General features: G+C 37.9%; 3 protein-coding genes and 1 pseudogene across 5 annotated transcripts; 2 read left to right on the plus strand and 2 right to left on the minus strand.

Annotated features, from left to right (window-relative positions):
- The first annotated feature begins 600 nt into the window (after positions 1 to 600).
- Positions 601 to 4,281, plus strand: LOC120010127 (syntaxin-43-like). Of its 3 annotated transcripts, none has more exons than XM_038860830.1 (8): positions 601 to 1,098; positions 1,986 to 2,259; positions 2,636 to 2,725; positions 2,833 to 2,910; positions 3,209 to 3,286; positions 3,381 to 3,446; positions 3,531 to 3,611; positions 3,728 to 4,281. In XM_038860830.1, the coding sequence occupies exons 1-8, from the start codon at positions 902 to 904 to the stop codon at positions 3,833 to 3,835; spliced, it is 972 nt and encodes a 323-aa protein (XP_038716758.1). In that variant the 5' UTR covers positions 601 to 901; the 3' UTR covers positions 3,836 to 4,281. The 3 variants fall into 3 exon arrangements, with proteins under 3 accessions (XP_038716758.1, XP_038716757.1, XP_038716759.1); XM_038860829.1 differs by having other exon boundaries at positions 606 to 1,098; positions 1,983 to 2,259; XM_038860831.1 differs by having other exon boundaries at positions 923 to 1,093; positions 1,983 to 2,259.
- Positions 4,282 to 6,485: 2,204 nt separating this feature from the next.
- Positions 6,486 to 10,598, plus strand: LOC120010080 (calreticulin-like). The gene is made up of 14 exons (XM_038860772.1): positions 6,486 to 6,643; positions 7,570 to 7,677; positions 7,834 to 8,026; positions 8,124 to 8,382; positions 8,479 to 8,535; positions 8,634 to 8,681; positions 8,765 to 8,851; positions 8,933 to 8,990; positions 9,080 to 9,147; positions 9,231 to 9,326; positions 9,409 to 9,456; positions 9,846 to 9,875; positions 9,963 to 10,064; positions 10,156 to 10,598. The coding sequence occupies exons 1-14, from the start codon at positions 6,556 to 6,558 to the stop codon at positions 10,165 to 10,167; spliced, it is 1,254 nt and encodes a 417-aa protein (XP_038716700.1). The 5' UTR covers positions 6,486 to 6,555; the 3' UTR covers positions 10,168 to 10,598.
- A 1,533-nt stretch (positions 10,599 to 12,131) lies between these two features.
- Positions 12,132 to 13,728, minus strand: LOC120010358. The gene has a single exon (XM_038861131.1). The coding sequence runs from the start codon at positions 13,658 to 13,660 to the stop codon at positions 12,503 to 12,505; it is 1,158 nt and encodes a 385-aa protein (XP_038717059.1). The 5' UTR covers positions 13,661 to 13,728; the 3' UTR covers positions 12,132 to 12,502.
- Positions 13,729 to 15,660: 1,932 nt separating this feature from the next.
- Positions 15,661 to 21,004, minus strand: LOC120010131 (annotated as a pseudogene).
- Between the last annotated feature and the right edge of the window lie 305 nt (positions 21,005 to 21,309).

Consider the following 21,309-nt stretch of genomic DNA (forward strand, 5'->3'; position numbering starts at 1 on the left):
AAATATTTTATATTTTATATGAAGTTTCTCATAATAAAAAAAATGCTTAAATGATTGATGATTATGTAAAAAAGAATATTGGAGATTAGAGGCATGTGCAACAAAAATATTTCGGATTATCAAAATAATATATGTGCATAATTTTTTCAACTTACATAATCTAGGTAGCAAGCAAAATAAACATGTCACATAGATTAAAAGAAAAATAAATTTTATTAAAGAAGCTACATAGACGTGTCACATGTTTATGTAAGTTTATAGACATGTTTATATAAATTTATAGATATTTATTTTACGGAAGTACTACATGTTCATAATTTTAATTTATTTTATGGATGTATACTGCTTCCGTTCGGATTAATTAGCCCTTACAACATTAAAATATATGATTTGTTACAAATTAGTTTAGAGTTTGGGATAAGATAAGACAAAACACTCACCCGTATAAAATTTATACCATCCTAACTCTCGGTAAGACTTTCTGTTTATGTGGCATTAAAATATAATTGATGTTGTATTAATGTGTTGTCCTTTCAAAAAATATTTCACTTTGTTTGGAATTAATTTGAAGGCCCATTAAGAGCCCAGTAGAGGACCTGAACAGTTTGACCAAGCAGGCAACCACTGGGAAGTGGGAAGCAATAAAATTCTCTTCAATAACCCACCTGAAACTCCCAATATTAGCCAGATTCTTAACTCCACCGCCACGTGACCCTCGCCGTCGGTACGGCACGTCCTCTGTATCGGACCACGTGATCTCTCTCTGAAGGCACCAACCTTCCCGCTCGTCCCCTTACTTTCTGGGTGATCATAACAAAGCATCGGTCTTCTTCAGATCTGTAGTTTTGGATCCGAATTTGAAAATCGCGAATTGGATTTGAATTTTCGCTGGACCGTCGTTATGGCGACGAGGAATCGGACTTTAATATTCAGGAGGTACAGGGATGCGTTAAAGAGCGTGCGTGTCCCAGCGAGCTCCTCAGCGCCGTCCACGAGTTCTGGTGGTGGCGGTCCTGTGATTGAGATGGTGAGCACATCGCTTCTCAATCCCAATCGGTCTTATGCTCCTCTCAGTACTGAAGATCCCGGAAATGTAAGGTAAACCCTCTCTGTCCCTTTCTCTTGCTGCTCGTATGTGTGTAGATTTCATATCAGCCTATCATTAAGAAATTGAGACAACATTTTCGAATTGTTAAATTTTCAGCTCAACTGTTATCCAAGTACTCTATTATTATTTGATAAAAAAGTTCGTTCTTTTTGGACTTATCTTGACATAATGGGACATAGATATCTTTGGAATTCTTTGTAATGGTTTAACCAGTATACAGGGTGTTAAATTTAGGTATATTATGATATAGTTGGGTGTTAGGGACTCACTCCCTCGACCCAAAATGATCGCTATGATTTCAGTTAAGTGGTGATTATTGAGGAACCGAACAGTTTCTGATTCAGCTCTAAAGTAGCTAATAGCTTTGTTGAGTCGAGGCTGCTACTGCCTTGCTAGTAAAAATTTAGTGGATTTAAGGACTAATTTGGGTGTGGACTGTATGGTTGCCGAAACAAGGGAATATATCATGTTTAAGGACTAATCTGAAGGGCATAAATTCCACCTGTAACATCTCGCGATTGTTGAATTTATAACAATTTGGGAGGCTTTTGGTAAGTTGCAGCTATATAGAACTTACCTTTTGAGACTGTAAAACGTATGTGTTTCTGGGAAATTGGAGGTGGGTCTTGTTTGATAGGAATAATTGGCGCTTCATACCAAGGATTCAGGTTGTTGATTTAATACGCAGTCGAAGAATATGGAAGAAAATTATGTTTTTGGTGGATGTTTGCTGCATTCTAATCAGTATTGTGGTACAAATGTGAATTAGTCATAGGGATTTTTTTTTCTGCGTATAGTTTATTCTCTTATTGATTTCTATTGGGTCAGCTCGTTCATGTGTGCTATCGTGTGAAAAACTATTTTACTGCTGCAGTAGAGGTGCACTGACAGTGGGCTTACCACCTGATTGGGTGGATGTATCTGAAGAAATAGCTGCAAATGTGCAACGGGCACGGACAAAAATGAATGAATTAGCCAAGGCTCATTCCAAAGCTTTAATGCCTTCATTTGGAGATGGAAAAGAAGACCAACGCAGGATTGAGGCTCTCACCCATGAGATCACTGATCTTCTGAGGAAATCAGAGAAGAGGTTACAAAGACTTTCTCCAGCTGGGCCTTTTGAGGATTCAAGTATTAGGAAGAATGTGCAGGTATTACATGATTCACCGGTTGCTGTTATATTTCCTGCTTGTACAATTGTGTTTGTATCCTTTAGAGTTTAGAATTGAAGTCCTTGTAGAATGGTTGTCAGTTGGTTTATATCTTTTTACCGGGGAACACAATTTCTTTAAATAGAATCTTGGATTAGTGTGGATTTGAAATTGTCAAGTTGAATCTTTATCTTCCTTGTTTGGCTTGTCTAACATAATAGAGATTACCCAAAATATTGAGAACTTTGGGTCTATTTAAAGTTTTTATGGTGTCTTAACTCTCAACACAAATGGATGTACTCATGAATGGCCTGAATTTTTGCACTTGATGGCTTATTTTGACGAACTGTGCTTATATTTGCATATTTCTATACAGCGCTCTCTTGCCACTGACCTTCAGAACCTTTCAATGGAGCTTCGCAAGAAACAGTCAACGTATTTGAAGCGTCTCCAGCAGCAAAAAGAGGTGCGGAAAGGATTTTGCTGATTGGTGCTGTAATTTATATGAAGATCCTCATGAGGTGGGATCATGAGTTTAAAAGAATTCCTTATTTTCATTGTTTTGTGTTGCAGGGTCAAGATGGAGTTGACCTGGAGATGAATCTGAATGGGAGTAGACCAAGAATTGATGATGATGATTTTGACGATATGGTATGCTTCCTGGTTTAGTAATCTTCTTCTGTTCAATTGTTGCATATAATAAGCATATGCATTCCTATTATTGGAATTTCTATATGAGGAATGGTTTTGTAATTGTGATCTTTGAAAAGTAAGGTCTTAGTTGTATATTGACTTGGCTTCTAAACCTAAAATAGGAATTGAGTCATGACTCATGAGAATATGCAGTCTAGGAGATGAAGGTGGAATGGAGTGGCTGACCCCAATTTAATTGTTTTCTTCTCTTATATTTTTTGTTGAGTTCTAACTGGATAAAAAAAAAAAATCCTAGGTGTTTAATGAGCATCAGATGGCAAAGCTAAAGAAAAGCGAGGCATTCACAGCCGAGAGGGAAAGAGAGATCCAACAGGCAAGTGACAGCAGTTCTTTTTAACATTTGTAATCCCTCCGTGATACTTCATTTTATTACCTAATTTTTCCCTTTAATAATGTATTCCTTGTAGGTTGTAGAATCAGTGAATGAACTTGCACAGATCATGAAAGACCTGTCGGTACTTGTGATAGACCAGGTAAGACGCACCTAGCATTTGTAAGAACTTTTGTGAACTTGATTTCCGTATTGAGATATCGATGAAGTTTGCTGCTCCAAACAGGGTACTATTGTTGATAGGATAGACTATAACATTCAGAATGTTGCAACCACGGTGGATGAGGGCCTGAAACAGCTTCAGAAGGTCCTCTATCTTTCCCTTGTTATTCATTTTAATGTTGAATTTCTCCCTCCCCTCCCACACAGACAGAAACAGATATTTAGTATGTTAACAATGTGATTAATGGATTGGATATGCAGGCAGAGAGAACACAAAAAAAAGGTGGAATGGTAATGTGTGTTACGGTGCTAATTATCATGTGCTTTGTCATGTTGGTCCTCCTAATCCTGAAGGAAATACTCTTTTGAAACCTGATTATATTCAAGAAGTCATTTGCGTTCTTATTGTTGAAACTCTTCGCCGCCACAGAATTCATTGGAGAGAAACATTGCCATGCATGGAAAGGTCTGATTTGTCCCGGTTATACGGGTTACATATTAGGGCTTCTTTCTTTGTTTCTTCTTTTCCTGTTTTTGAGGCTGCTGAATGAAGGGAAAATAAGGAAAGAAAAGGGGTGTGGGCTGTAGTCCACACCCTGGAGATGAGATGTATAGAGCTTATAATGTATAATGTTTCATTGTCAAGGACCTCATCAATTCTTACAAAAATTTTGGGTAGTTTGGTGGCTTGGTTTCTGGGTATTGAATCTCTAACGGTTTGTAATAGTAATTCTTTCATTCTATGGTACAAGATGAAGTGCCTTCTGTATTAAGTTCCTTCAGTTGTGTTATGAACAACCGGATCATAAACATCAGTTACAGCACAGCCTTGGTATATGGGCCATACTGCAGCCAGTTTATAATAGGGGTGAAAGAATGTTTAGTCTGTAATCAATATTCAAATGACGATTCAATAGGCCTAAACTCATAGCCAACGAACCATGAAATTCATGTAGGCGACCTGAACGAGCCAAGTAACGGTGACGTTTGGTTGAATGTAATTTCTCTGGGAGGACAATAGGACAGGCCTTGTGAAGACTTGGAAGTTCTGTATGGTAAATGTGATTTGTTGGTAGACCAGTCCTCAAAGAGCTTGGTTCCTTTGCTGTACTGTCTGTTTTAAAGGTTAAAAAAAAAAAGTGAAAATAATCGATTTCAAGTAGCTCTTGTAGCTCAGTTGGGCAACGAGAGCAGATTTTTTTGTAGACCAATCAAGTTCTACAAGGAGAGCAGGTTTTTTTGTACACCAATCAAGTTTTCCTTCAGCAACTTATAATAGCCAACACATGCTAACAAGCCATATGGCCCAAAGAAAAGCCCAAGCAGTCCAAAACATTCTCCAGCCACCAGCAATCCAGCATGGTCGAAAACCTTCTCAAAAACCACCCGAAACACATGAACATTCACAGAAAACATGGTTGATTCTATGTTTTGTTTATCTGGTTTATGGTGCATGCAGTAGATTGTTTTGTGTTTAAGAATGAAACATTAATTACAATGCTTCGCCGCATTAAGTTTAATATTTCTTTGGGTCTTGTTTGTTATTGTAGAAAGCACTGACTGTAAGTAAAATGAATTCAAGAAGTTCACTATTGAAGTTCAATGCCATTTGAGGTGGTTCAATTCCTGCATGTTCTCTCCTGTTGTTGTGTAAATTCTTGTTCTTTATTTGTTCATGCATTTCTTTTTTTCTTTGAGTTGATTGTCTTTTGTTTCTCTGGTGTGCGCGACACAAAGCCTAACAATAAAACGCCGAAGCCTGGAAATTTCTATGTAAATTCACTTGTAACTGGCTCAATGGAACGTATCAGATATTGGGTGCGTTTGATAGAGTAGTTGGATTGATTTTCAACAATAACGGAAAATTTATGCAAAAGAACTGTAAATATGCTCCAAATCGAATCAATACATTTTGCCACATATATGGCCGTCGTGTTAAGACTTTACATATTGCTGATGTGTTCCTGATCTATTTCATATTCCAAGTGACTGTTAAAGAGAATTGGTGGAAAAACTTTATGTGAATTAAAAGTACCTAACCCCTTCAATTATCCAAAATCATGGGATTTCTTTTGATTTTTCACTTTAACCGAGTTGGTGAGAGTGTAATAATGAATCTCTCTATAATAAAAGCATATGAACTCAAAAGGTTTTGAGTTCGATTATCACTAGGGGGCAATATCCATGTGGCCATGCATTGGGCTTTGGCCCAAATTATCCTATAATTAGGTTGGAAAACTTCGTTATGTGTGATTGGGTGTGAATCGTGTGATGACCCGAGTTTAGATCAATATCAGATGTCCAAATTTGTATAATGTCGTTCGTAAATAGTAGTTTATCGATGGTTATTTCAATCGATTCTCAATAATTTTTTAAAAAATATTTGAAAAATCAATCGATTTTACGATTTTTTAACACTCCTAATTCATTCTCTATCACCCCGAAAAAGGTTGCCACTATTATTTCCCAAGTTGGACTAGATGTTTTTAGAGCACACACATCCTAATATATAATCCCAATTAAGCCCAATAATCCAATAATTAAAACCAAATAAAGTGGGGAACGTTTGTCAATCTAGGAACCAATAGAATTTTGTCAGCTGTAAAGGTTATACGAAGAAACGTAAACATATACATATACCAGGCGATTAATTAAGAAACAATGTTAGAGATCCCAAAATATTACCTCTAAAAGTTCTCAAAATCTATATAGTATTAAAATAACTATTGATTAAAAACACACATGTAGATACCTATTTCACATGAGGGTCTTTTGAGGTTATTTTTGGGATTTCAATCATTATCCTTAATTATGTCACCTCTAAACTCCTCGCACGTGTTGATTTCCTTATTCACCTTTACAATTCGTTGTATCTACGAATCATAACCAGCCACTTAATCCTAATGACAAAGAGATGTTGACGGGCCAATCTCTTATTCGTTAATGTCAGCACCTTTCATCCACGTAGGATATTCACTCACGGTTAAGACGTAGAATCAACCCTGCGTTAAATCCAATGAAAAGTACCCCGATATATTCACTCTCTTGGTCACACTAGCTCAGTCGTGCGGCTCCATCTCTCTTGAGCCATGGCTAACCTTAAACTTCTCTCTCTGGTTCTCTTCTCACTCCTCGCGATCGCCTCTGCAACGGTTTACTTCGAAGAACGTTTCGATGGTATTTTCATTCGTATTACCTCTCCCTCTACGTTTATACATTTGTGATGATATATGTATGTATGTCTAGTTTGTATGTTGTCATTTTTGGGTAGATCGTTAATTGGATTACTGAATTGGTTCGCATTTGTAGAAATTAGTGCATTCGAATTATTTTTATGCTGAATTCGTTTGGCCTGTGGAGGATTTTTTTCGCGCGTGTGTGTTTTAGTACGTGGATCCGGTAGATCTGTGGATTATCTGTTGTTATAGCTGATTTTTGAGATCTGGTGATGTTGATGGTTGAATCTCGATTGTCTTTGTCCTTACGGAGGTGTTAGCTCAATTTAACTAGTTTAGTGGAGCAATAGCGTTGGTATTTTTGTTTCGGTATGGGTGGTTGATGATTGTTCATGTATAGGTTGTGCAGACTCCAAAATTATGTTCTACCGAACTATTAGCTTGATTTGATACAGTAGCACTTGCATATGCAGAGTCACTGGTTATTCGTTCAAGCATAGTAATGTATTTTTTATGTGCATACACAATGGAAGTACATTGCAAAGTGAGTGTTCATTTAGCTACTTTGCCTGAATTGCCTTTTCTGTGTTAAGCTTGCCGTATTTATTTGGAGACTGTTTTAGTTCCTTTTCGTGGGGTGGGGTGAGGTGAGAAAAATACTGAAGAATTTGTTATTTCAAACGTAACATCAATTTGGCCCGGGCAATTTTGTGTCCTTGTACAGTCAAAATAGTCAATTAATGAACGAAACTTTGATGCAGTGTCTTTTATTTTGAGTTTTAAGTTTCACCTTTTTCTTTCACATTTATGCTTTAATCTTTATTTTTCACTTTCAACCGATCTTACTAATCTTGCATAGTATAACATTAGAAAATCTAACTCTTAACTTTTTTTTGGGGTTTTTTATTGTTCTTGTGAAAACTATAGATGGATGGGAAAATCGATGGGTTAAATCTGATTGGAAGAAAGATGAGACCATGGCTGGGGAATGGAATTATACATCTGGAAAATGGAATGGAGATCCCAATGACAAAGGTATGCTTCAATCCACTTCAATATTGATGCATGTGTTGGAAAATGAAAGATGTGGCTCTCTGTTATTTTTAGCTTTTTAGTAAAGGTTGATGTAACTTGTTGACTTGTAGTAACCTGCATCGGGGAGAATGTTGTTGACTTTACATCTTTGGCCAGGTATCCAAACAAGTGAAGACTACAGATTCTATGCTATTTCAGCTGAGTTTCCCGAATTTAGCAATAAAGACAAGACTCTAGTCTTCCAGTTTTCTGTTAAGCATGAACAGAAGCTTGACTGTGGAGGCGGCTACATGAAGTTGCTAAGTGGTGAAGTTGACCAGAAGAAATTTGGTGGGGACACCCCATACAGGTTAGTAATATTTCCACATGCACTGTTGTGTCTGTTGTCAGCTCATAATTGATTGCTTTAACCAAAATGTCGATATGATTTATACATTTGTTTGCAGTATCATGTTTGGACCAGATATTTGTGGCTACAGCACCAAGAAAGTGCATGCTATTCTTACCTACAATGATACAAACCACTTGATCAAGAAGGAGGTTCCATGTGAGACTGATCAGCTCACTCATGTTTACACCTTCATTATCCGCCCTGATGCTACCTACAGCATTCGTATTGACAATGAAGAGAAGCAGACTGGAAGTTTATACTCTGATTGGAGTCTTCTACCCCCAAAGGAGATAAAGGATCCAGAGGCCAAGAAGGTAAATATTTGTACATGAGGATCCATTAGCAGTCTCTTTATGTATCAGTGTTTACTTTTTCTTATTTAGTTATAACTCAACTCCTTTCACATGCAGCCTGAGGATTGGGATGACAAAGAATACATTCCTGATCCTGAAGATCAGAAGCCTGAGGTAACTATCTCCTACCATGCTTGCTCTCGCTTGTCAAGCTTCAGGTTTATATTTTTTAGGTTAGTCTCTTACCTGCCTATTTTCTAATGTTTATATAGGGATATGATGACATTCTAAAGGAGATCCCTGACCCTGATGCCAAGAAGGTAGTCATTGAATTACTGGTGTTTCACTAAATTTAACATCCATTTGAAAAATAGGTACTGATTAAGATGGTTTGACCTTTCAGCCTGAAGATTGGGATGATGAGGAAGATGGTGAGTGGACAACTCCAACCATTCCAAACCCTGAGTACAAGGGCCCATGGAAACCAAAGGTTTGCAAATCTCTTGATTAAGTTGCAGCGCAGGCGTCAGTTTGGATATTTAATTTTCTCATTATGCTCACTACCATGCAGAAAATTAAGAACCCTAACTACAAGGGCAAGTGGAAGGCACCAATGATTGACAACCCAGGTGAATTTCCCTTTTCCATAACAGTTCGTGCATTTCCTTGTATGTAACCAATAATTTAGCTGCTTGTGGTTGAAATTTTAACAATGCAGATTTCAAGGATGACCCAGATCTTTATGTGTTCCCCAACTTGAAGTACGTTGGTATTGAATTGTGGCAGGTAATCTTGGAATTCCTTTCATTAAAGTGCATTACTGTTTCTTTTTGGCATAATTCTTACAAGCAATTTGCATGGTGGGTCAGGTGAAATCTGGGACCCTGTTTGACAATGTTCTAATCACTGACGATGCTGAGTATGCTAACAAGGTCGCTGAAGAAACATGGGGCAAGAACAAGGATGTATGTTACTTTTCATCCTTTTTATGTTGGATCTTCACAGAATAGTTTTGGCATAACATAATTGAGATATTTGATCTTGCAGGCTGAGAAGGCAGCATTTGAGGAGGCAGAAAAACAGAGCGAGGAAGAGGTACTGCTTTTGCTTGTTTCTGTTGTCAGACTCATTGGTTGTTTCAAGATTTGGGTTCGAGGAAAAAGTAGCTAATGCATGAGCTGACGGATAAAAATTAGGCTTCATGGATTAAATTAGCCATAATATAGCATACCCACATCACAGTTAGGCTTCTCCCACGTTACGAGTGTTACACATATAATGCCATGATTTTGGACACCTTGTTAGCATAATTTTTTTTTGCATGGTAACCTGCTGGTGTGTGCATGCTTGTGTTTGTGCCTGTGAGTATCGCGGAGGTCTGCATTGATTTGTTTTATATGCATATTTGTTGTGCATGCATGTTTGCATGGAAGTGTAGTATTTTTGTTTCATTTGTGTGCTGAACATGAAGTTTCTTTTATCAGGAAAAGAAGGATGATGCAATTGATTCAGATGTAAGTATAGACATCTAACTGAAGATTCTGATTAACGACCTAGTCCTGCTGGTCCTAACTCGTAAGTATGTTCAATCTGTGTTACAGGCTGAGGACGAGGATGATGCTGATGATGCCGAAGGAGATGATTCTGATGTTGATAACAAATCTGAAGATGTTGCTGAGACCAAAGAGGACGAAGATGTACATGTAAGTTTCTATCTGGTTATTCTTACTAAAATAATTTTTTATTTGTCCTTGTTCATTGAGCAATTCTGTTTGCTTCTGTTCTTGTTTGCAGGATGAGCTGTAGGGTGGACACTACTGCAATCTTGCTGACCAACTTGGACTGGTGATAGTGCATTTGGGCACTTACATATATTTTCAATTTTCTTTTTTATATTTTTAGCTGTAGTAGTTTGGTTAGGGGAAGGTACCGATGGCTGATGCCTGCAAAACGAAGGCTGATTGCTTTGAATTCTCATTTTGACTTGAGCCTTTAGATCAGAGAACACAAGTCTTTTCATTGGCTATTGGTCCTAGAATTCTTCTTGATTTTGGCTTTCATTTCGGTAATTATCTTCGGTTTTGTGTTTGCTGGTATAACACCCCCCCCCCCCCCCCCCATCTGGCAAAAGCAAAAGATTGGGGGTGAGGAACTTATTTTTGTCTGATTCAGTGTCAGTGGAGAGCTTATTTATGCTTGTGATAAATCTGTCAAAGTTGCCTCATTTATGCTGTGTGCTAATAGCGACTGCTGAGCAGTTGGTTGGATTGAATCGAAATTGTCAAGAAATGTATTCCTTTGATTTTTCTTTTTGTTTTTTTGTCGAAATGTCCAGAGACTTATTGCCAAAGTGAATAAGTAGTAGTAATTGATTTTATGTGCTACGAGTTTCGCAAAATGGCCGGCTGACATCTGAAAAAAGTGAGTAAGCAGAGTGGTTTTTGCCATGAAACATTACAATCATCCTCGATTGTAGGTCTACAGAAAAGTTATTGACAGGGCCGACAAATCTATGTATGTCCTGCAATCTGGAGTCCGTTGGATATGGCAACCTCTGCCTTCGCTTTCTTGTTTTAGGTCTGCCGACTGCCTATTTATGTAAGGCATTCGATGGATACATGCAGATTCCATTAACAGCAAGGATTAATCACTAGATCCAAAATGAGAAACAAATTAAGATTATACATGCACAAGCTATATATACCAAACATTTCATTTCATTCGGGGAAATAAAAATGGAACTATCACAGTTATGCTAATTGCTTGCAGCAGGTGATTCAGCCCTCTTCACTATCAAGACAGGGCACTTGACATTCTGTGCAGAGTGTTTGCTCATACTCCCCAGGGAAACCCCTGTCAATCTTAGTAATTAGGTTTGGAGATAGATAATTAAACGGTTGTCTCCCACCGACCTGTGCCATCCAATAGCAGTGTATGCAGCCTTTGGGGATTGATCAAGCAGATTTTTCTGGTCCGACCCATGACACACACCATCATTATGATTCTTGCGAAAACATAGAAATTGGTTACAAGTCCATGAACAATAATGGAGCTGTTGAGGGGACCATGATGTGATTGTGTCACTATTTCTCCCCTGCCTGCTATTTATTGCCTCTTCCGTTCTTAACAACCTACACACGCATATCGATTGGAATTTGTTAACAAAGTTCAACATTCTCAGCTGGAGTTGTTACCATCGTATATTTATATATCAACTTGTTTGTGAATAGAGTTTGCCATAAATTTATCACCACCAAGTCAACTCCTCATGATCTTCCAAATCTTTTTGTCAATATCTCAATCGCCTTCATGTCAATGTCTAGGAGACACTAAGACCCATTTAAAATGAGATTTCATCATCTTCATCTCCCTTACTTCATGCTGCACTGAAAAACCCATCTTTCCGAGTAAAAACGAGTTAAAAAGGATATAAGCAACATGGGTCACTGCACCATCCTTTCCCAAATCACCCAATAAGCATCTCTTGCTATCTCCTTGGCTTTATAAAAGTTAATTTATAAACTGAGAAAAATAGCCTAACTTATAAGTTCGGAAATAAATTAGTGTTAAGTGTATGTCAAACTGGGCTTTCTTTGCACATCAATCAGAAGCTTATAAATCTCTTGAATACGACCAAAGTCCAAAACTTAGGTAAATTTCCTTTTCAATTGTAGAGTAGTCATTTACCAGGAGGGTCTTCTCAACTAATTGTTGGCAGTGTGGGGCCTTTTAGTACCTAATTTAAACAGAACTCTGTCTGGTCACTGGTGTCCCTCTACCATGTGCTGCTGCTGCATCATATTATTGTTCAAATAAATCCAATTTAGTGGGTACTACTACTACTCACTTCTAGTCACAATACAAACCTATGACCTGAAATATCACCTGCAGATTATTTCTGTGACTTCAACTATTGCAATCAAGGAAGACATTGCAATATTTGATTTACTTTGCTAATACAAGGAAACAGGGGCATTCAAGAACCCTCACCAAGAAGAGATATAGTTCCCTCTCTAACACAGATAAGATCCTAAAACAAATAAATACAGATAAATAATCATAATATCCTAAGTTAAAGAAAAAAAAAATCCATTAACCAAGGAGAACTGTACAATACTACAATCTTATCAGGGTCTCTTCTTTACCTGGAAGAAGCAGAGTTGAAAGCCCTAGCAAGGCCATTCATGGCCCCATAACCTTTTGAACTAAATCCTAAGCAACCAAGCAATCCTTGCTTGTAAGGCAAGTAGGTTCTCTTCTTCATTTCCTCAGCTTGAGCTCTACTTGCCATGTAATGAAGCTCGTGTGCGGATGGTGGTACCCTCCTCCTCTTTCCTATTCCATTCACTGGCTTCTTCACCTTCTGTTGATTGTCTGTTATACCAATTCCATTCTTAACCTTTAAAGGAGCTTCCTTTTCACATGGGTTATTGATGGGCTTCTTCTCTTTCACTGGAGAGAATGTGATGGTTGACCAGAACTTCTTGTTGTTGCTGCTTGCTCTGCCTTCGCTTTTGCTTCTGTAAAGAAAATCCTTCAAGAAAACCCATCTCTTTGAGTTCCTACCAGCAGAAGATGACCTTGAAGAGGAAGCAGAAGGTGTAGACATTGACGGTGATGATAGAACGTCGTCGTATTTGTCGTCATTAGTAGTACTCTGTTCTGTGAGTTCATCATTGTTGAAACAGGTATCTCCATTTCCATCAAACTGAAACGACGTCGTTCTAAGTGGCGACATAGATCTGGTTCTTCTCCGCATAGACTTGTCGCGTATTTGTCGTAGATCTCTGCCGCGAGAGCTTTCGCCATCGTTGTTGCACGAATCATCATCGTCTTCAAGATCTATTAATGGAGCAAGAACTTGGGGCCTCTCCAAATGGGTCGAGAGCTTCATGGGTCGGATCTTCCCATTCAAGAACAACTCATCTGCCGAGCTCATTGACCCGGTTTGATCAGACCCGTTGGACCCATATCGTGCAGAGAACTCGAACTCATAACCAAATGGCACCGAATTACTGCCATGGTCGTCGCCTTCCAAAGCTCTGGAAATGGAAGCAGACGAGGTTATGGCGAAGTGCATTGGACTAGCCGGTGCACTGTAGAAGAACCCACCACCACTGAGGGGTCCGGACCCGGGTCCATGAACATGACCAGGGCTGGATGGAGCACTGACATAAGGTGTGGAGCAAGTACTGTCAATGTCTTGTTCAGGGACGGAGTGGGTTTCGTGGGTTCTCCCATTTTTAGGGTTTTCAAGGTCTTGGGTTGAGGTTTGGTTGGTTGGAGTTTGGAGCTCCATGCTTTTCTGTGTGTGAATTGATCGATGGGGAAGAAGAAGATGTCAGTGAGGGGATAAATATAAAGTTCATACCAGTACTAAGTAGGTCATTTATTTTGCCCTCGAGTTTCATGAATTATATCGGAAATGCCATTAACAAAATACATAGAAAATTATTCAATTATTATGATGCAAAAAATTACCATAATCATTAAAAAGTATTTAACATTTGATTATCATCTTGAAAGCATGATATTGTGTTGCCATTTACAGAAAGTTAATAATAGAAGGCAAATGCATTATTGTGAAATATGCTTGAATGGCCAAATTGGAGTAAGAAAAGTTCATTTAAAACGATATTGTCCACCATAGTCATACGTCTTCAAGAATTCGATTTTCATGAGCTATGTACATTGATTCTTAAGTCGTATGTGTCACTTGTTTAAGAGGTGTTAAGAATTTATTTATATATCCTTCAATTGAATTATACCAATCCGAGATGTGGGATATAGTATTGACAGTAAGTCAAGTTGTGTTTTGATATTTTTGGTATAATTTTCTACTGATGTACTAATTTTAGTAGTATTAAGCATATCAATTTTTGCAAAAATAAAAAAAAAATAGTATTGGGAGTTGAAAGATTAGTGAGTCACCTAAATGAATTTTTGTATAGATTTCACAAATTTAGGGTTCTAGGATCCTAACTTTTGGGCAGCAGCTCCAAGGCTAAGGTTCTCCATCTAATTAATAATTAATCCTTGTTATAATTAAACAATGAATACCCAATTAAACAATTTAATAATTAAAGTGTAGATATTTGTAGTGTATACTGGAAAAAATAGAGAGCCTTTGTCAGTTGATCCTCTATCCAAGAATCAAAGAATATTTGGCAGCAACACTTTGCTTGCTATAGAGAAAAAACATACACTAGCCCATGAAAATTTGACACATCGCCAAAGAAAATAATTTATCTTATGAATAAAATAATAATTAGTTTGGTCATTGTGTTATTTTTACTTATTCTTTTTGTCTTATTGATCAAGTGGGCTCTAGGTTCTAAACCAGAACTTGCTTTTAACTTTTATTGGCATAAGTAATTAGTTTAGTATTGGATTAATCATCTTTAATCACACTAGGCTAGAAGGCCACTAGCAATGGACTATGTTAAGATTTTATCCCATATAAGATTGGCATAACCCTATCATCGAGTAACATATAAACAAATATCCAATTCCTCTCACACAGCAACACATTTTCTGAGTTTAAGAATCAATTGCGATACCCTAAAAAGAACAAAGTCGTGTAGACTTTTGACCTAAAATAGACGATGTTAATTTATAGTGTTCGGGTTTAGTTTTTTAACGGACAAGACATTTAGTTCAAGAATGTGTATGGTGTGGCTGTCTGGGCATGTGTATCCACCAAGAAAGGCCCATAAAATTGGTATTATGGGCCCACTAAAGATTACTAATATCTGATTGTGGATCACATGGATGCTACACCACATTGACAACCATATGATCTGTTCTATAGATTTGTTTCCCATTGAAAAAGCATGTGAGATGTGTTGACAAAATGAACAAATTTGAAGATGCACACCCTTGTCCTTCCCCATCCACAAAACCATACAGAATGAATGTTAGATGAACCCTCAGGAAATAGACTTCACAATGTCAATTAATTTAGTGTACAACCCATAACCTTCAATCTTTAAAGCTTTGGCTGCTCAAGAAACATTGTCAACAGGGAGATCAATCTTTAGCTTCTTACAGCTTTATTCTGGGTTAATCTCTGACCAAGTTAACTTCAAGCTGCTACATGCTCCTTGAGAATGTAACAAAGTCACGGATGCTTTAACATTCTTGGATCGTATGTCTGAGTCAATGTCAATGTGTCTAGAGGCGGTTCCTCCCTCTATTTATTCTCTTCCTGATTCATGTTTTCCTTCAAAAACAAACACTGTCAATAGAAAAATAAAAATAAAAATTGACAGACATGAACTGAGTGGAAAATCATAAATCTCAGTTATCAACATATTTTGCTGGCTAACCAATATGAAAACAATACAATATCACAAGTTTTCTCCTAAAAAAAACAGTAAATCACAAACCACTTCATCAAGCAAAGAAGTTAATATACCATTCTCAATCTCTACACCTTCTTCAGATGCTTCTATGTCAAAGTCAAGCCATCTTCCATAGTAAGAACTCATGTCCTTGTCGACAAGCTCTTCAACCATCAGGTCTTCCATGGTTCGCCAACTTGATATCTCTTTTCAAACTTCCTCTATCAACCATTTCTTCTTTTGAAATGATGTAGACAGTTTAGTCCATACTTTGCAGCTCCCAACATAGACTAGCCTACATCTTAAAGTCGAGGAATTCGCTCACACAATCAAACAAAAGCTTTCGACCGAGCTTGGATTGCTCCTCTTCATTTTCTTCAGGTTCACTTTTTTGATACTCCAACTGATCAAAAAGATCCGGGTCTATGACTGTAGGGTTCTTGCCTAACGCAAAGTCTTTCAATGTGAGCTCTATGTTGCTAAGAATATACCTCACATAATCTAGTTCCCAATCATTTGATTCCTTAAATGCTATTGGCGTGAATGCTCCAACTTTATGAAATCCAGAAGCATAGGCCCTAGGTTTCGAAGAGGCTGAGTCAGATAACTCTTCATTACCTTCCTCTTGTAGAGACTCTTCCATTGAGAGCCAGTCAGATGCTTCTTGAGCTTTAGAAAATGAAGAATGGTTATTTCCTGCAAAAGGAGTACATTTGAATAGATATTTACTTGAAACTGCATTTTCATGCAAAATTTACAGAAGCATTTTTTAGATGATTTCTGTTTTCTAGAAGAAGATTAGTAGACTTGCATATCTAATTGCATAACAAAACATTGTAGCAGATATATCTTTGAACCTAGATGTTATCACAGAGTTTACGGATTGCATGCATAACCAGAAAAGTTCATCTGTTCATCTCAGAGGGGAAAGAAGAAGTGTATTTCTACCACTCGCACTGTTTGTATCCTCAGAGTAACTTTGACCTGGGCCCTGGTGCAGACAATCAAGTACTTGTCCATCCTCGTTGCTATTAGCACAGTTGTTTTGGTCTTCCCTCTCCTCTGATTGCTGAAACAGCCAAGGAGAATGAATATAAGAAGTGTGCTGAGTTTAATGTCGACAGACAATTACTACATAAGACTCAGGATACAAATATAATTGTCCTTGGAAATTGGAAGACAAGGCTAAGAACTGGAATTCTTTTCCCTCATCGTAACTATATCTCATCCTATGAATTTGATTCAATACCACAAGAGGCATTCAAAATTGAACACAAACCAAAGTTCTTCAGTGCAGCATCATTGGGCAGAATCCCTAATTTGCAAAACTCAGCAAATAAAGCCTTGCATTTTATTACAAAGTTAAACCCAAACTGCGCAGAAGCCAGATATACCAGTGAAAGACTTCTGACACAGTTCCACTGAACCCATAAGAATTCCAAACATCCAATCTCAATACTGAAACTGTTCAGCTTAACTTGGTCTCTTGTTGACCAAACAACCACCTTCACTATTAGCTAGCTGCAAAGGCACTTGTTCCAGTAACATCAATAAATGGACGATTTTGATTTGAAGTTACTGTTGTACTTAATTCTTTAGCCCTGGCACTTACAGCTCGTTTGGTTTGTTTTTTGACCAAGAAATGGAAAGCTTCATTCCCATGATGAAGTACATTACCTCGATTGCTACTCGTAAAACGGTAGGAATGGAATACTCTATTCCAGCTTTAAGAGGAATAGGTGATTCCCAATTTCAATGTGGTATTGCTTCATTCATTCCTTTCCCAAGGGAATGGCCAAACCTCCTAAAAAGATGAGATCGTCCTTAATTTTATAGTGATAATACAAAAGTAAGGGATAAATCAATCATTAACACATTATTCCAAGTTTATTTTCATACTCTTCTTGCAAGCCAAATATTTTCTAACTGGTATTCTCAATGTTACCAAAATGTACATTATCATTCCCATTCCCATTCCCATTGTATTCCTATTCTTGTTCCCGTTTCTCTTCCTTTTCCCTTTCTCATGTGCAACCAAATGTTAGAGTCTAGAATCTGAGGAGACCACAAATTTGCTTTGCCATTTTATCACATAGAAAAAGCCACGCGTATCAGTTAATAACAGAGAGCTAGAAGATAAAAGAAGCAGTAGTTTGCAACTTGCAACAAAATGATATGAGAGTAGGAGTCTAGGAGACATACCTGCCATTTTTTATTCACATTAAGCTTCAAGTCATCAATTGTAGAACAACCAGTGTCATCTCGACTGTCTAGTTTGGCCTTTTCAAAACTGAATTGAAGCAACCTGTTTTGCTCTTCTAGTGTGGTGTGCACTACATTAAGCGTGGGCAATGGATTTCGTAAAGCAGAAGCAGAATACTCCTCTCGTATCAAGTTACAGTGGGATGAATCAACCCTGTACGATAATTCCCTGAGTTTCTGTTCCAAAAGGACACTTAAAACATCACTGCCGATTATATTTAAGCCAGAAGAGGAAAATATTGAATCTCGGAAAGCAGACTGATCATCATTACTGAGAGAACCAAGACCGCAGCTGTTAATATTTTCAGAAACTGGATTGGAAGATTGAGGATCAGGCCTGTGTTTTGACAAGGGAGATTTGAATGTAAAGGAAACAACATCCATCCCTTGTTTCATATTGTCAGCACCGCCATTCAAGCATCCATCAATTGCAACATTACATTTTATATACTTTTCATCTTTGGTGAACCAAACATCATTAGAAACAATTTTATCAATATGATCATCTGCATTTACAGGACGTTTCTTCCAAGATGCATTCTTTGGTTTAGATGATGAAAGCTCTTTCGTGGAATCAGTTGCTGCAGAGTTCATCTTTGTCAATCCCGTTTCAGGATCTACAACCACCTTATTTACCATCCTATTTGAATTGTACATGGCGTGAGTTCTTTTGCCTCGTTGGTTGGAGACTGAAGACTTTGATGTTGAACTATCTATATTTGATACATGATTCTGCTTCTGATTATTATGCCGGAGCACATTGATAGTCCTACTTTCAGAAGTATTATTTTGGAGAGTCCTTTGCCTAGCAGACTGGCTCCTTAATGGTTGCTTTGGTCTGTCGCCATTTCTTTCTGGTTCATAGGCTTCATATTGCTACTCAAATTTGATCCATCCCTTTTCTGTATATTGACCTTTGCCTGGACTGCAAGGGAAACAGATTTCCCCTTATTTTTCACGTTGTCAGAAGTATGATTTTCTGAAAGCTTACGTGCTGACATGACTCTCGGTTCTCCATGGGATTTACTTATACCCCGCCCATTCATACACTTTACAGCATTTGGATCATTCGATTTTTCATGCTTCCGTGCTGTCTGTCCAGCTTCCATCTCTTGCTTCAAATTTCGAATTCTCAGGGGAACTGAAGAAGGTCTAATTGATGACAATTTTTCCTTGCCAGCTGCCCTGGGACTTGATTCAATCATCTTTGCTGCTGCCTGTACTATGTAAGCCTCATTCTTTGTGGAAATGAACCCAGGACTCCTGATGGGAGACAAGAGTTTATGGTGGGTTTTTGGGGTGGATTTAGCTGACTTCAGGGGGAGCATTTCAGTCCGGAACCTCTCTATTGGCCGGTTCAGTGACTTGTGTGGCCTTGATTCTTGATGATTCCACTGAAACATTTCCAGCTTATTATTTGGAATGTTGAAATCATCTCTCGAATGATATTCTCTCCACATATCACGTGAACTCTCGTTATATTGAGATGATCTAAGCATGCGAGAGTCAAAAACTGCTGCAGAACATGGCTCACAGGCATTTGAATTTGGCATTGAACCCAAACCCATAAGCCTAGCAACTATCCCAGGGCCTCTTGTTCCATGTCCCTCATCACTAGTGACTGATGAGGCACAACTAAAATCACTACTTCCTTTGTTACTTGAACTCGCTCGATTGTCATCCGCTCCAATCTGGACAGGCAGCAATATTGGCAGCATTTACAAACTAAAAGTTTCACCCTAAATCAAGCATGCATAAGAGAATAGTATATAATGGAAAGATCAGATCTCACTGTATTAGACTGCAATTTCGCCATATTTTCAGCAATTCCATTTCCTTGCTCTGTTCCTTCTGGAATAGATAGGCCAAAGAAACCCGATTAACCAAATTCGACATATAAGCAGTTGAATGAGAACAACAACAATAATGGGACCAGACTTTCTAGGAACACAACATAGGAGTGAGAAGTAAATTACCAGGTAATGCAGGATTGTTTGAGAAAAGCTTCTTCCGAGACTTTCCATTCCAATCAAACAAATGGAGCAAGCCCCGCTTTTGGCGTTTCTTTTCTACCTTCATTAATATCTGCAAACAACAAGTATATCAACATTGACAAATAAAGGATAATGAATCAAAATTCAAAACGCAATAGCTAATCCACATTAGTTTCTCAAACACTCGTATTAATTACAAGTAGAGGAAAATTCAACCATGTGATGTGATTGCGATAAAGTATTAGCCGAAAGAGGAAACTTTTACACAAACTCAGAAAAGGCTAACAATACCTTGTATACAGATGATAAATCAACATGTAAAATCAGATCATCCTATCCACAAAATTCAAGATTACACGGCACATTGGAGGAAATAAATAAATTAATAATGGCATTCAAATGGGTATCTTCAAAAATGCATCTTGAAGGGGAAAAAAAGAAAAGAAATCCAATCTGCAATCACCACTCACCTGAAAATCTTTACAATCTGCGATTCCTTTTCCCTTCCAAGAACAGCAAATCACCCATTTCCCATAATGGAGATGAACAGAGAAGACTCAGCCCAAATGGTTATCATTCAAGATGTGCAAACGACACACACTCCGAACCATAACAGTGAATCTCGCCATTTGCTCTTTACCCATGGAATCCAATTGCAAAACTTAAAGCAACTTCCTTTCCTCTGCACTCTTGATTCCTTGGGCTTATTCTTTTAACTTGTACAAGCAGGTTGAGAAATGATCCAAATGAAGGACAAGAACTAAGTACTAGAAGCAAAAATATTAGGGTTTGTCAAGCGAACATTGGACACAAAAGTACCCCCCACAAGAAACTAAAACTGATGACATTTGCAGTTACAAGATTGAGAACAGATTTTGGATTTTGGTAATAGTACAGTTGGAAGAGAGGTAGATAATAGTGAAGAATTCGAGAGGGTAATAAGTAGTAGCAATGTGTGTGTCAGAAGGAGAGATGTTTGGTTTTGTGGACTGAGCTCTGATTAAAGAATGGATCTTGGAGAAGAGGAAGGGAGTCAATGAGACAGCAAACTCACCCCCAGGCTCTTCTTCTGTGAAAATTGAATAAATTGTGGGGTCCACTACAATCGGTCTGTCTCTTTCTGCGACGTGGCAATCAAAAGTGAATCTATGGCCCACCATCACAGTGTACGAAGGGTTGAAGTTCAAGATTGGCGGAAGCTTTAGTTGCCATGGTGAATGAGGTCTAAATGTAGTTAAGTAGTACTTTGATTTAATTTTTTACATAAAGAAAATTAAGCTCAACTAATCAAAATGTTAAACCAATAAAAATAAAAATCATACCGAAGATCATCCATCCGGGTCTTTATC

Source organism: Tripterygium wilfordii, chromosome 12, assembly GCF_013401445.1.
Source record: "Tripterygium wilfordii isolate XIE 37 chromosome 12, ASM1340144v1, whole genome shotgun sequence".
In the NCBI taxonomy this organism is placed as follows: Eukaryota; Viridiplantae; Streptophyta; class Magnoliopsida; order Celastrales; family Celastraceae; genus Tripterygium; species Tripterygium wilfordii.

What these genes read in the sequence shown, in the direction of transcription:
- LOC120010127 (XM_038860829.1), top strand. Translation starts at nt 902, where the DNA reads ATGGCGACGAGGAATCGGACTTTAATATTCAGGAGGTACAGGGATGCG. An exon ending in GTATTAGGAAGAATGTGCAG is followed by an intron (nt 2,260 to 2,635) that starts GTATTACATGAT and finishes ATTTCTATACAG; the next exon opens with CGCTCTCTTGCCACTGACCT. An exon ending in GGGAAAGAGAGATCCAACAG is followed by an intron (nt 3,287 to 3,380) that starts GCAAGTGACAGC and finishes TATTCCTTGTAG; the next exon opens with GTTGTAGAATCAGTGAATGA.
- LOC120010080 (XM_038860772.1), top strand. Translation starts at nt 6,556, where the DNA reads ATGGCTAACCTTAAACTTCTCTCTCTGGTTCTCTTCTCACTCCTCGCG. An exon ending in TGGAGATCCCAATGACAAAG is followed by an intron (nt 7,678 to 7,833) that starts GTATGCTTCAAT and finishes ATCTTTGGCCAG; the next exon opens with GTATCCAAACAAGTGAAGAC. An exon ending in AGGGCCCATGGAAACCAAAG is followed by an intron (nt 8,852 to 8,932) that starts GTTTGCAAATCT and finishes ACTACCATGCAG; the next exon opens with AAAATTAAGAACCCTAACTA.
- LOC120010358 (XM_038861131.1), bottom strand. Translation starts at nt 13,660, where the DNA reads ATGGAGCTCCAAACTCCAACCAACCAAACCTCAACCCAAGACCTTGAA.